The 12,025-nt window shown below is 56.2% G+C and overlaps 1 protein-coding gene across 5 annotated transcripts in view; it reads right to left on the reverse strand.

The window, feature by feature from the left end:
- The window catches only part of DLGAP4 (DLG associated protein 4), a 124,678-nt gene that overhangs the window by 45,284 nt on the left and 67,369 nt on the right, over window positions 1-12,025 (reverse strand). For 3 of the 5 annotated variants that reach the window (XM_038166069.2, XM_038166067.2, XM_072026687.1), the window contains 4 exons: window positions 9,176-9,393; window positions 6,457-6,571; window positions 3,459-3,509; window positions 2,407-2,650 (listed from right to left, as the gene is read on the reverse strand). In XM_038166069.2, the coding sequence (XP_038021997.1) occupies window positions 2,407-2,650; window positions 3,459-3,509; window positions 6,457-6,571; window positions 9,176-9,393 (628 nt within the window). Of the gene's footprint in view, window positions 1-2,406; window positions 2,651-3,458; window positions 3,510-6,456; window positions 6,572-9,175; window positions 9,394-12,025 lie in introns of those variants that run through there. The other 2 variants (XM_038166068.2, XM_072026690.1) reach the window with 2 other exon arrangements.

Here is a 12,025-nt window from a genome sequence, read left to right on the forward strand (position 1 = left end):
GCGGTCTGCCTAGTATTACCATATCCAGAGCATCATCTTTTCATCTGTGTTCCTAAAAGCATTCCCGAGAGTCACACAGCCTCCTTTCAGCTCATCATGGGGCTGAAGCAGCGAGTTGGATCTGTGGATGGAAACCATGTGCTCTGTGCAACCTGGCTGAGGACAGAGCGCTGCCACTGCTGTCCCAGGCTCATGGTGACACCACTGACAGGATGCAGTGGGTGTGCTGGGCAGGCAAGAGGGGAGACCTCTGCCCCTCTGTGTTACAGGTGAGTGTCATCTGGGGCACTGGCAAGGAGCTGGGAGCAACAGTGCACCAGCTCTGCCCTCTGAGGCTTCCCTGATGCCAGGTCCACAGGGTCTGAGCTGCCCTCACCGTACCTTGCTGTGTTGGGCTGGTGACCCCAGCACCCTGGCAAAGTGATTCACCCCAGCAGCAGTGCTCAGTGGGGCAGAGCTGGCTCCTGCAACCATTCTGCAAAATTACCGGCTCTGCTGCGGTGCTGGGAGAGACAGCCCAAGGGTCAGGAACATCTGAACAGTGCTGCCTCCAGCCTCTGCCCTGCCCAAGGGGAAGGAGTTGCCCTGGAGTCACCTCTGAGGAAGAGGCTGGGCTTTTGTCCAATACCATAGTTACTAATCAAAAGAGAAGGGCCTGCCCGGAGTGAGTAATGCCAGAAGAGGCATCTAGAGGTGGGCACACGGTGTTAACCACTCAGGGACAAGAACACAGGCTACAGGTGCTAGGCACTGGAGCTCAGAAAGGCTCCTTAATGCCTTGAAATTCAGAGCAAGACCTGTTTGTACCTCACACCCGAGATGTCAGACGGGGGTCTCTAGGTTAGTACGTTTGAGGGGTGAGGGACATACATGACTCAGACACCTGTGTGGCTGCCGCCACCCAGCATGTCTCCAGGAAAGAAAGCAATTGGAGCCAGTCCAGCCAGAGGATAAACTCCCAGCACCTCCTTGTCAGAAGGTTTTGGAAGACTCTCCTCCAGGCTATAATGCCAGCAGCAGCCTGTGGGCTGGGGGTGGCCAGGTGACACTGTCACTGTCACCTCTTCTGCCCTGGTTGCTGCATGGACTGGGCCAATGCTTGGGCTGCGCAGGAACACCTCTGGCCATGCACACTCCTCTCCTAGCTGGGCACGGTCTGATCTGCCTGTGACTGCTGGGCAAAATCACAAACCCTGAGGGTCCAGAGGGGGCAAACTTGCACTATTCACCTTTTTCCCCAGACTTGGCACCCCAGACCTGTTTTTGGAGTCTTGCCCTGTACGGGAGTCTGCAAAGAAACAAGACTTGCCAGGAGCAGCTGAGGAAACTGGGGTTGTTCAGTCTGCAGAAAAGGTACCTCGTCTCTCCCTACAACTACCTGAAAGGAGGCTGCAGTAAGGAGGGTGTGGGTCTCTTTTCTCAGGGGACAAGTGATAGGACACAAGGAAATGGCCTCAAGTTGTGCCAGGGAAGGTTTAGATTGGACATCAGGAAGAATTTATTCACAGGGAGTGGTTAGGCATTGGAAGAGGCTGCCCATGGAAGACAGACGCCATCCCTGGAGGTATTTAAGGAATGTGTGGTCATGGCAGTGAGGGACGTGGTTTAGTGGTGGACTTGGTACCATTAGGTGATGGTTGAACTTGATGAACTTATGGGTCTTTTCCAACCTAAACAATTCTATGATTCTGTTGTAAAAGACTTTGGGTGAACCCCAAAGCCTTGTCACTTCTCTGCCACTGAGGGATGGAGGCAGTTATCTTCTGCCTTCCCTCCTTCTGTCAGCGCCAATTTCCACCTCTGGCAGAAGGGGCTGAAGAGATCAGGATTCACTCAGACTCAGGGGAAATGAATGCTGAGTCCCTGACCTCAATTTTTGCTTCCAGGAATTTCAGGGAGAGGCCAAAGCTGCCAAGCGCAGCCCAGACTGGAGGAGTTACGGTCAGATGCATAACGGAGAGGAGGAGGAGGAGGAGGGAAGCTATCAGCACTGCAGGGCAGCAGGACTGCACCCACAGCCCCGTGGGACTTGGGGTGAGGAGGGCAGGCAGTGCTCCCCACACGCAGCAGGGTGAGGTGGGCATCCCATGGGGCGCTCCCAGCCGGGTTTGCCTTCACTGAGCGAAGGCGCTGAGTCCGACCTCTGCAGCCTGCAGCAACTGTGCAACCAGAGTCCGTCTGCCATTTCGGCACCAATACCAGGGACTTGGGCATGGCCATCCTGGCAGCATCCCTGCCGTGCTCTGCCAGCACACAGCAAACTCAGAGACGCAGTCCCCATGGAAATCTTGGACAACCGAGGCTGGAGACACCCTGCAAGGTGTCTGAGGGCAGCGCCCTGCACCCCCAGCACCTTGGGCACTCACACCCCATCCCCACGACTGCCGTGGCCTCGCTGGCACTCACTGTTGGTGGGCAGGGTCCTGCTGCCGCTGAGGCTGCCCGCTGGTGGGGGGGAGATGGAGCGGATGGAGCCGGTGTCCTCGTCCTGGGAGCAGCCCGCCTGGATGGCTCGGAGGTAGCTGTGGCTCCGGGAGCGGAAGTAGCTGGGCAGAGGCAAGTCCAGCACCTCGGCGGCAGCCGACTCGGCCTCGCTGTAGGTAGAGTCACAGACCGCCTCATACTGCTCCCCCAGCTCCGGCTCTCTCGCCTGCACAGGAAGAGGGGCAGAGCAGTCACCCCCTGCCCAGGGCTGGGCCCCTTCCCTTCCCTCCTGCAGCTTTCTCCGCTCCCCTCCGTGTGGTGGCTCCCAAGCGATCTCAGCCAGGCACAGGCAGAGCTGGAGGAGCAGCACTGGCATGGGGGTCCCGGCCAGGGGAGAGGGGCTCCTCCTTCCAGGCCAGAGGATCCTTGTGGGAGCAGGAGGCGCTTAGCACCACGGTGCCAGTAAAGCACTCCCTGAGATGGGGAGCAGGAGAGAGCTCGGTGCAGGCTGAGACCTGAGCAGGGAAGCTCCACTCCCTGCTCCCCTGCTGCCTCCACCTCCCCTGGCCCGGCCCTGTCCTTGGGGGGCAGTAGCTGATCCAGCTTCAGCTCGGGAGACTCACCCAGATCAAACCAGAGCCAGCCTGGAACAGCAAGTGTTTTGAAATACCGATGATGAGAGATGCTGAGGTTTGCCCTGTCAGCCACTTCCACCTCTCCTGGCCCTTTCTTTGGCTTCAAGGACAGGATTTATGACCAGTGCTGGCATCTGTAGCCTTTCCCCGAGCTCCACAGGGTTTGGCTGAAAAAACTCATCACGATCCCCAAAAACACCCCTGAACCCTCTGCTGAGGCCGGGGGAACCAAACTGTCCAGTCACCCTGCAGTGCTCTGGGCTGGGGAGTGCATCGTTCTCCTCCTCCTGTGGCCCTGGGCAAGGGTGCCCCACAGCTGCCTCGCACCCTGCAGTGGGGACCAGGGATACCTAAGGAAGCTCCATGAGGAAGGAAGAGGGAATGGCAGCGGGACGGTACCTGCTCTCCATGGGTAAATATCTGAGGGATAAGTGAGGGGGGTCCAAAGATCTGGAAGAAAGAGTTGGAGAAGGTTAAAGGCCAGGAAAGGGGCAGCCCTCACAGAGACAGCCATTGCACAGGGACCAAGGACGAGGGGAGCACACAGCCCTTTCCTTTGGGCCACCACTGCTGACACTTCAGTACAAACTTCAGAGCCCATAAGATGCCAAACAAAATGCCTCACAGGCCCCACAAACAAGGCACAGCAAAGCTCCACGGGACGCCTCTGAGATGGAGATAAGCTGCTGATGCATTCAGCACGTTGTATGCGCTGTGTATTAATATATACACACACGGGGCATACTGGCACTCTGACAGCAGAAACACAATGCCCTGACTGGGGCACCCCTGGGCGCACACAGGGTGCCTGTGGCTGTGGGATGAGGTGTGTGGCTCCTGGTTAGCACCCTGCAAAGCCCCAGCACTGGCCAGTGCTCGTGGCGTGGCTGCAGAGCTGGGTGCACGGGCAGGCTGAGCACTGCGCATCAGGGGAACCATCCTTTGCCCTGCTGGGACTTGGGCTGGCCACCTTGCTGCTATCTCCTCTGCCCCTGCACCAGGAAGAGGCCCCATGGAAGCAATGCTCCCTTCTCTCCATAGCAAAGCCATGGCACACATTTGGCATATGGACAGATGCCTGACAGACACTGCACTGCCTGCCAGGCGGAATCTTTTCTCCCTATCTCCTGGCTGTTCCCTCCATCCCCGCTCTGCAGAGCACAACCACCCCAGGAGCTCCTCCCTTCACGAGCTGCTCAAGATGACCCATCTCGGGAAGAATCCAGGTTCAAAATGTACCTCAGGGAAGAAGCTTGTCTCTGGGGGTTGGGTCTGGCCATCCTACATAAGGCACAGCTCAAATTGTGTCTCAGCAGTGTTGGGGGTCAGCAGCTGGCTCTGTCTGGCAGCGGGTCCCTTCCTGCGAGAGGTGGATGCTGGCACACATCAGATGAACCCCGGACTTCAGAGGTTTGCAAGGTGGAGTTCAGCTTGCACAAACCCAGGCACAGTGGACTTGTCTTTGAGAGACAGATATGTTTCTGTATGGGAGGATGCTAAGTCTTGCTGGACAAACAAAGAAGATGTTGGGGGTCACCCAAAAAGGAGGGTGGAGGAGGAGCTGCCTGCAGCACTTATGAAAAGGCAGGGCAGGCCTGGCAGAGGATCAGGCCAGCACACGCGAGGTGGCTGTACTAGCTCCACCCTGAATCAAGAGTTATGCAGTTTGTGAGAGGCCTCTAAATCCCAGTTCAGCTGCAACTGGACTGTCTTTGGTTTGGAGGAAGGCAGGCAAAGCAAAATGATGACACCAGCCCCATGGCTGAGCTGGTGCCGTGGCAGTCAGTATGACAGAGCTGCAGGTCTGGGTCTGGAAAGGAGCATGTGCTGGGCACTTCCTGGCACAGTGCAGGCTGCTCAGCCCCTCGAGACACTTCTGATGCCTTCGTGAGGATGCTGCACTTGTCTGCTAAATGGCAAACATGGGGTGGGGGAGAGCACAGACTCAGCTTGCCCGTGGTTTCCCCTTCCCTGCAAAGGCCTGGCTTTAGACACAGGTTTACATGCAAAGGACAGGAATGCAATGGGCCTGACCTCTTTCTCATTGCGACAAAACATCCAGAACGCTTTTATCAATATACAAGTAACGAGACTGACCACAAGGAACATGTACACCCACAAGCAATGCTCTGTGCCTTTCCCCAGAGCTCTCCACAAATGGCTCCAGCTGCAGGTAGCAGCAGAAGAAGCCAGCAGTGTGGCTGGAGCAGCCAGGTGGGGATGGATGTGGGTTCAGAGCCCTGTGCACCTGGAGGGGAGTGCCAGCACACACCTCTTGCCGTCCTCCATGCTGTGCTTCCTGGTGTCCAGCCCACTTTGTTAACCTCGTGCTGCCTCCCTTGACCGGGGAGCACTGGCAGCATGTGGGGAGGCAGACTGGAGCAGCATGGAAGGGGGGCATGTGTGTGTATGTTCCCACGTAGGCACACAAGGACAGAGAAGGGACATAACACAGGCCCAGGGTGACAGTGACACAGCTGGGCAAAGCTCGTGGAGCCACTGATGCCCCAGACACCCCCTCCAAAAGGAGGGGTCCCCGTCCTGGGGTGGAGATGAGCACATGGGAACTGTGCAACGGCCTTATGCCAGCGTGGGTTATTTCCTGGCTGCTGGCACCTGGCTTACAGCCACAGGTCCTTAGCCACTCTGGTTTCATACCAAGGGGAGGATGGGACATAGCATGGGACCAGGAGTTAAACCCAGAGGCCAAGGTCAGGGTTTGCTACCCACCATTGGCACCTCCACTTGGCTTTGTCTGGACTTCCCTGTGGCATGAGAACCAGGGATACACAAGAGACACCCCCAGTTAGCTGGCAGGACAGCCTCCTGAATTCGAGGCACCTTGTGCCTCGGTTCAACTCGCTTCCTGAGGACGGGACCCTCAGAGCAGAGCAGGATTTCTGTCCCCTGTGAACCTCTGCAGGCTACCTGGCAGCTGGCCTCAGGCTGCGTGCTGCCTTCTGCACCAGTGAGGCTGGCCCAGGCTCTGTGCCCACTCCGCGAGCGAACGGAGCTTGCAGCAGGAGTGGGCGGCCTTGCAGGCAGCTGCTAGGTGGTGCACAGCGTGAGCCTGCACAAGGAGCAGCCCTCAGCTTTGCCTCTTGCTGTGAAGCACGGGGGAGCTCTGGGCTGCCATACCCATGGTCACGGCTGCAGGGACTGCAACTGCACCAGCAGTGCTGAGAGGAGGCAAAAGATAGAGCAGGAAGGGTCTAACGTGAATTAAGGAGCTGTCCCTGAGAGTTTAATAACACTGCCAGAGAACAGCACACCTGTTACTGGAATGCAACTGGTGCCTTATTTTTAGGGGGCAAAAGGCTATTCCTCTTCCCATCAGCCAGCCTCCATTCTCTTTTGGGCTGGGTGTGCAGTGGGGTTTGCCTTCCTGGCATCTCACCTGGTTGATGCAACTGGACTCATTGACGCTGTCGGAGATCTGGTTGTATTCTTCCTCCCAGGTTGGGAACTTTGGAGGTAGGAGGATCTCGACAGAGTCCAGGCGGTCCAGGCTCCTGCAGCAGAGAGAGAGGGTGTGAGGGGCAGAGCTGGGGCTGTGCTGGAGCTGCTGGAGAAGCTGGAAACACTTTCTCACCTTGCTGGCCACTGGCTTAGGTTGGTACATGGGTAAAGGTTTTGTGGGGTGCAGAAGAAGGAGAGGGGACAAAACCTTGTGTCCCCCAGTCCCCAGGAATGCAATGCAGATGCCAGGTTTGTCCAACCCAAGCCCAGGGAGCACATGGTATCTGTCCCAGCCCCCAGAGTCAAAGCCTTGGCTACAGACCTGCTCCTGCACAGGCTGATGCTGGGGGAATCCTGCTCTTCCCTGCCCGGACTGGCGGGCAGGGGGTGGAAGGTGGTAGGGGGAACGATTTTTCAATGATATTGTTATTGACTTCACAATTAGAAACATCTTCAAAACTTTTTGATGGCTTTTGAGGGAGACCTCATCAATGTGTATAAATATCTGAGGGGAGGGTGTCGAGACAACAAAACTGGTCTCTTTTCAGTTGTGCCCAGTGACAGGACGAGAGGCAGCGGGCACAAACTGAAGGACAGGAGGTTCTGGCTCAATATGAGGGGGCAATTCTTGACTGGGAGGGTGACAGAGCACTGGGACAGGTTGTCCAGAGAGGTTGTGGAGTATCCTTCTCTGGAGATATTCAAACACTGCCTGGATGCCGTCCCGTGCAATGTGCTCTAGGTGATCCTGCCTGGCAGGGGGGCAGACCAGGCAGGTGTGTGGCAGCCCTGCACATTAGCTCAGTGCCATCTTTTACACACGCACTTCTCTGGTGTGGTCTCCATGTGGACTGCTGGGGCTCTGGGCATGTAGCAGGGGACAGACAGGCATGGTGAGGGGTGAGCTGCAGAGGATCTGCCTCTTAAACCACCTGTGGGCCCTGCAGAGCAGCATGGGGGTGAAGCTCTTGCCTCACCTGGGGAGGCTGTGGTGTGCAGGAGGTCAGTCTGTCTGTACCCCAGCAGGACAGAGTGCAGGGAGTGTTCTGGCCAGGCAGACCTCCAGGAAGGATGGTGGCACCTCCTGAGTCTCCATCCCAGAGCTGATGAGCGTGGAGAGGGGCCTCTTCTGCCAGGGGTGATGGAGACACCCAGCCCCCAGAGGACTCACTGTGGAGCTTGGCCACCCCCACCAACGGTCCCTTGGCGCTCTAAGCCCTGGGCTATCTGTTCAGCTTGTTGTTCCCCTCAGCATGACAGGGCTTTGTCCATGACCCCCTCGCTAGGATGGGGCCCAGCAGCCCTGGCTGAGGAGACTGAGGCCTGCATTGTGGGTGGGTGTACAGCCATGCCAGGGCATGGGGCCATGGCTCTGCTCTAGCTGCTGTCCCACCGGCATGACAGGCTGGGGAAGCGGCCAGACCCTGCAAAAAACAGAGTGGCCACAGCTCCAGAAGGCTCCCTGGTGGGGGCAGAGCCGAGGGGGTGGTCAGCAGATGGCAGCCGTGCCCATGCTCCATTCCCGCCTGGTGCAGGGCCCCAGCAGCCCAAGTGAAGTTTCACACTCTGATGGATGTGACCTGAGTGGTTAATTAGCCCAAGTCAGGAAGAACCCGAATGTCTCAACTTGGGTATTTTACACCAGAGACCCCTGGACCCAGTTCTGCTTCCCCTTAAGTACGTGTGAGGCCATGGAGCAGGGATGGATTCAGAGCAGGCATTTCCAGGGCTCCCTGCAGCTAGCTTTGTCCCCATCTCCCACCAGAAAACAGCATCTGCTCCACAGTCTGATGACACCATGAGGGGTCTCCACACTGCCTGCTTTTTCCTCACTTCTCTGGCTCTATCTGCCAAACTGTGAGCAGTTCATCTGCAGCTGCTCCTGCCTCCTCCTGCTCCTGTGCCACTCACGGTCTGGTGCTGACTACAGCATTTGAACTCCCCACAGCCTTTCACAGCCGCTGGGTGCTTTGTCCTGGGAAGCACAACCTCTGTTCAGGTGGTTCACACAGACCCCATCCAGGGAGCTAGCCCCTTGCCCAGCACGTTTGCTGTGTTCCCCTTGCTCTGCAGGCTGGCTAGCTCAAGACGCTGTGAGTCTTCCTCCCTCCACACTGGGTCCCAGGCCTCTTAGTTCATCTCTCCTGTCTTCAGGGGACCACCCAGCCTAGTGTGTGAAGGGGGCACTCTCTGGCTGGTCCCAGACACCTTGGGACACCTGTGGAGCAAAGCAGATGGCACAGTTGCAGTAGCCTGTGGCCTGTGTGCCACATGTTCCCAGCCACACTGGCTGAGCATCTAAATAGCATCACTGGGTTGGGTTCTCCACAATCTCTTAGAGGAGCAGATCCTTAGCCACACATCTTCACCAAAGGATTCCCCCCATCACCAAGAGGACAGGGACCTGGAGCAGACTCCTAGCACCAGGGCTATTTGGAGTCACCAGGTCTCTTCAGTCCCCTGCCACATCTTCTTCTGTCATGCTTGTCTCCTCATCAGCCTGTCCCATGCCAGTTGAGCTGGTGTGTGGGAGCTCTGCTGGGCTCTGATCCCCATGTGGGGTTTCCATGTGGGTGTTGATGACCAAACCCCAAGGACTGCTTCTGGGGTGGTCCCTGGGAACCCGTATAGAGCTCCTAGGGCAGCCCCGGAGTTACCTTTGGGTAGTGCTCTGCTCACTCAGGGACTGTTGGGTGGCCTTGAGGTAACTCTGCCTCCGAGCTGCAGTTTTCGGGGATGGTTTGGGGCTGGTTTCTGAGTCTTCACTATCATCATCCCCCATGGCTTTGATGTAACTCCCGCTTCGCATGCGCCGGCACGGGATCTCACTGTCTTTGTCCCGAGACAGCGTGTTGTTCCACTCCCCCTGAGGCACCTGCAAGAGTAAGGGGAGCATGAGCATTTGTGAGAGAGCATCTCTGGGACCAAGGGGACCACAGGGATTTTGGGAATTGGTAGCAAGGCCAACTTTTGGACCCTCAGATGGAGCACAGGGGAAATGGGAAATGCAATTCTTTTCCAGCCCTCCCTTGACAGCTTGAGCCAGGCAGCCTTGCATTTGATTGCCTCCGTTTCAGCATCTACCCACACGCATTCACCCAATGACCACTGCAGACCAACTTCACACTGGACCATGCTTACACAGTTGATATAAGCTGCACAACATCAGACATAATAAGGAGGGAAGAGCCTCACCAGATTTGCACTGCACACTGGGACAGGAGCGGCACACATTCATTTAACACAAAGCCCATGCTTATTAAAGTAATTGCACACATTGTTCAGGTCAAAGTCTGTAAAAGCTGTCATAGACAGGACCTACGGATCAGAGCCCAGCCCTCCTTCTAAGGTTTCTGAGTTGAATGGGACTCCTAGTGTCTGAAATTCATTTCAAAAGCCAAGCCAGGCCCTCACAAATCCTAGAGCAGCTTGGTTACATAGACTTTGTAGTTGTGTCTGCACAGAGATGAGTAACTTGTGCAAAAAAAGCATTTCTATCTTCACTAGTGTGACAACTCTGCCATTCATTTAAGGCCTTCTTTCATTCCCTCCATAGAGATGGGCAAGCTAATGCTTTCCATGAGGCCTGAAGTGCTGAGAATCTCAAGGAACTAACACCATTGCCTGTCTGCCCTGCAAAGGGTTTATGTAGGTGACTGGGGGCATGGCCAAGGCACTGGGCCAGCAGCAGAATCAGATGTCAGCCTAGGACTGATCAAAACAGGAGCCACACGTGGTGTGGGACAGTCCAGAAGAAAGATTGTGCTACCCGAGTTGCCAGGAGCAAGGAAGTGCCACAGCCAGTCCTTGGAACGAGGAAGCATGGTCAAGAAGTGAGGGTTGAGGTGAGGACTGAAGCAATTTGCTGCAATGGTTCCCAAGGGATTTCATCTTCAGCAGTCTGCCCGGCTGTGTTTGCATATCCAGTGTGCAACAGCGTGGAAAGGCAAGTGAGCCTGGGGACAGCAAGGGTATTCCCTGAGACAGGGTCTGCTGTGGCAGGTTGGGACGTCCAGCGCCCTGCAGTATCACCTGCACTGACTGCAGCTACAACAGGACCAAATAGAGGTGATGGTGAGGGAAAGCCATAGAAAGTGGGTCTGGAGGAGATACCCTCTTACAAACACACACAGACCAGGACAGCCCAAGGCTGCCCAGTCTGCTGCAAGAAGCAGGCTGGTTGGAGAGTGCCATGGGGAGCAACAAAGGGCCATGTGCTGCATCAGCTCATGCTGTTGAGAGCAGCCGCATTTACTGTGCTGATGGAGCTGTTGGATTTACTCAGCTCCCTGGGGGGCTGTGGGACTAATCAGCCAGTGTTTATATAGTGCTTTGGGAATGCAGAGAGCTGAGTTGCAGCTAACTGTGATGAGCCAGAGCTGCTAAGCACCACTTGGTTCCTGTTCCCCACCTTGTTCACAGCTGCCCCAGCCAGCCACCCGCATGGAGTGGCCCTGAGGCCAGCCAGGAGAGATCCTGCTGGCTCCAGCTGAGTCTCTGCTGCAGGAGAGCTCTCCATGCCCCTGGGTCACAGGGTAGCTGGCTCTGACCCTTCCTAAAGGAGGCAGGAGCCCTGGGAGTCACTGTTATACCTACTGTATGGGCCCTGGCGTCAGGTCTGGCTTGAGGCTGGATTTTGCTGCCTGCCTTCTCCTGAGGATGAATTGCAGCCTCCTACCCACACAGCTCCTGGGCCAGCAAGCAGCTGGGGTGGGGGGTCAGAGAGGGTTGGAGTCTGCAGCCATGGCTAAGAGTGGCATTTCCTCAGCGGCCAGGCATGCCAAGCAGGGGCCAGAAGACCACACCCTATATAGAGACAGATGCTGTATTTTGTGGGAGAGTTAGCTGCAGGGCAGCCTACCTGGTGCCAGAAACAAAGCTGCTCTCAGTGTGCTCCACATTTCAGTTTAGCAAGGGTAAGGATGATGCTTGCCAGGATACCCTTTGAATCCAGTGACCCAGTCTGGAGTGTGTCCTGTGTACAGCACAGCACACAAAGTCCACAGGGATTCCCACAGCTTTTGCTGCCCATGGACCAGAGTGCAGGATAAGCGTTTCATGTAGGCGCCCCCAGGGAACTTCTAAAGTAGTGCAGGTATTTGAGGCGCTGTTCAGGATCCTGCTGGCTGCTTCTCTGCATCTTCAAGTACCCAAGGCCCAGAAGAGCCTGTCCAACAGACTCTGAAGCTCTGAAATAGGGGATGAAGAACCCAGAGCATCTCCTAATATCAAGGGACAGACCTTGATAGTGACTGACGCAGCACCTCCCTGGTAGAATCTCTCGTGGAAGCTGGAACCCTGAGCTCTGCACACTGCCCATGTTTTAAAACAAGGACAAAAATGAAATGAGAGCTGCCATGTGTTACTTGTAGGCCTGGCACAGGAAGGATCAGGAGGCTCCACACAGGCTGTGGGGAGTCCTTGTGTACTTTGTTTTTCAGATGTAGGCTTGGTCTTACCCATGGTGTTTTTTTTTTTTTTTTGGTGTGAAAGGAGTGGGAGCAAGA

The sequence above is a fragment of the Anas platyrhynchos genome, chromosome 21 (assembly GCF_047663525.1).
Source record: "Anas platyrhynchos isolate ZD024472 breed Pekin duck chromosome 21, IASCAAS_PekinDuck_T2T, whole genome shotgun sequence".
Lineage (NCBI taxonomy): Eukaryota > Metazoa > Chordata > Aves > Anseriformes > Anatidae > Anas > Anas platyrhynchos.